General features: G+C 38.1%; 1 protein-coding gene across 1 annotated transcript; it reads right to left on the reverse strand.

Moving 5' to 3' along the window:
- Nucleotides 1-328: 328 nt before the first annotated feature.
- LOC145003045 (uncharacterized) lies at nucleotides 329-1,492 on the reverse strand. The gene has a single exon (XM_078962205.1). It carries the CDS (start codon nucleotides 1,490-1,492, stop codon nucleotides 329-331), a length of 1,164 nt encoding a protein of 387 aa, XP_078818331.1.
- Nucleotides 1,493-1,729: the final 237 nt, after the last annotated feature.

Raw genomic sequence — 1,729 nt, forward strand, 5'->3', positions numbered from 1 at the left:
AGGATTCAATATTAATTTAACTACTTGAAATCTATCATATAGCAATCTAATGAAAACTAAAAAAATAAATAAATCAAACGACCTTTGTATATAACTGAAAGACAAATTATGCAAATATAAAACTATTCTTGCCATTTTAAACATCAACCTAAATAAATATGTTTCAATATTTAAACATACATTCAGATGTTTCAGCTTTAACTAAAATCCAACATTCAATGCACAACTTCCAAGTTGAAAGCCAAATATAAGATTCATTAAATACCTTTTAAGGTTAACTTTTACCTTTGAGCACATAGCGTAGATTTTTACAACTCGATTGCTAATTTCAAACATGTTGAGATTGCGATTGAGGTCTCCCAAGCTGGATTTCCTCGCCGGCGGCGGGATACACCACCGTCTCCCCCATATAAGCTCCTAAAAACGTCGACAAACTAAGCTTATCAATCACTTCCCGGTGATGCGATTTGCAGACTAGATAAAGCATCGTTTGGGTGACGAAGAACAGCAAGAACAAGTTCAAAATCAGAACCCCACATAATATTCCGATCATCACCCTCCAAATCATCGCCAAATCGAAAATTTCTCCACCGTATTCCACGAACAACTCATACACAATAAGTAATCCCAACAAAAATCCGTACAACACGAGTGCAATTCCCATTCCCACTTTCTTCTTCCCATACGCCAGATCCTTACCTTTCCTCATAGCTCTGAATCCATAGGTGTTTTCCAGAACAGTAACGACGCTAGCTAATTGCCAAACAACGCTCAGATATAAGAAACCAATGATGTACAAGATGACGATGATGAACCAAAGGATTATACCGATGGCTGAATACCCAAAAATAGATCTGACTATAACCAAAACAACACCGCCAATTACGTTATAGATGAAGAACGCGATGTATATGAACACGAAAGTGACAAAGAGTCGTTTCCAGACCTTCGGAACGACTGTCATAACTTTTCGGAACACGACTTCTCGGTCGGTGTAGATGGAAGCGATGGTGAAGACGATGGCGGCGGTGGAGAGGAGGGAGAAGACGGCGAATAAGGTTATGTATGCGACTTTGAATAGCCAGTAGTAGAGCCAATCGGCGGCGGTTGCTCGGGCTCGATAGTAGGAATCACTCTCGGACACCAACGAACTGCTCTCGATTTTCCAGAATAAATGACGGGAGATTTCCATGTGAGCTAAAAACACGATTGTGAGAGGTAGGATTAAGGCGAGAGTGATTTGTGCGAAGATTTTGTTCGATGAGAAGATGGTTTTGAATGATTGTTTGAAGATGCCGAAGAAGCCAACGAATTTCATATCTTCTTCGGTTCGATCCATGGTGATTTCTGTTGGATTGTTCCAGGTGAAGAAGATGGTGTAGGTGGTGGGTAGTGGATTGATTGGATTTTTGTTTCCCTGAAATTTCCTGTTTACGCTAGACTCACAGAGTGATAGAGTGATGACTATCTTTATATGGTCCCATACTTCCATTTACCTTTCTCATTATTTCAGAAACCCAAAGTTGGCATCTGTTGTGTGGAAGGTGATTCATTGTTTGATTTGTTGTGGCATGAAATGATACGACGTGTTTGCCGATAATCTTTTGAGAACTTATAAATTTTCCATTTAGCATATGTAATTGTGTTTTAAGAAAAAAAAAATCAATATAAATAATAAAAATATTCACCAATCTTTTTGAATTAAATTTAACATAGTGTTTTTCATTTT

Source organism: Lactuca saligna, chromosome 6, assembly GCF_052625555.1.
Source record: "Lactuca saligna cultivar CGN05327 chromosome 6, ASM5262555v1, whole genome shotgun sequence".
Taxonomy (NCBI): Eukaryota; Viridiplantae; Streptophyta; class Magnoliopsida; order Asterales; family Asteraceae; genus Lactuca; species Lactuca saligna.

What these genes read in the sequence shown, in the direction of transcription:
- LOC145003045 (XM_078962205.1), bottom strand. Translation starts at nt 1,492, where the DNA reads ATGGAAGTATGGGACCATATAAAGATAGTCATCACTCTATCACTCTGT.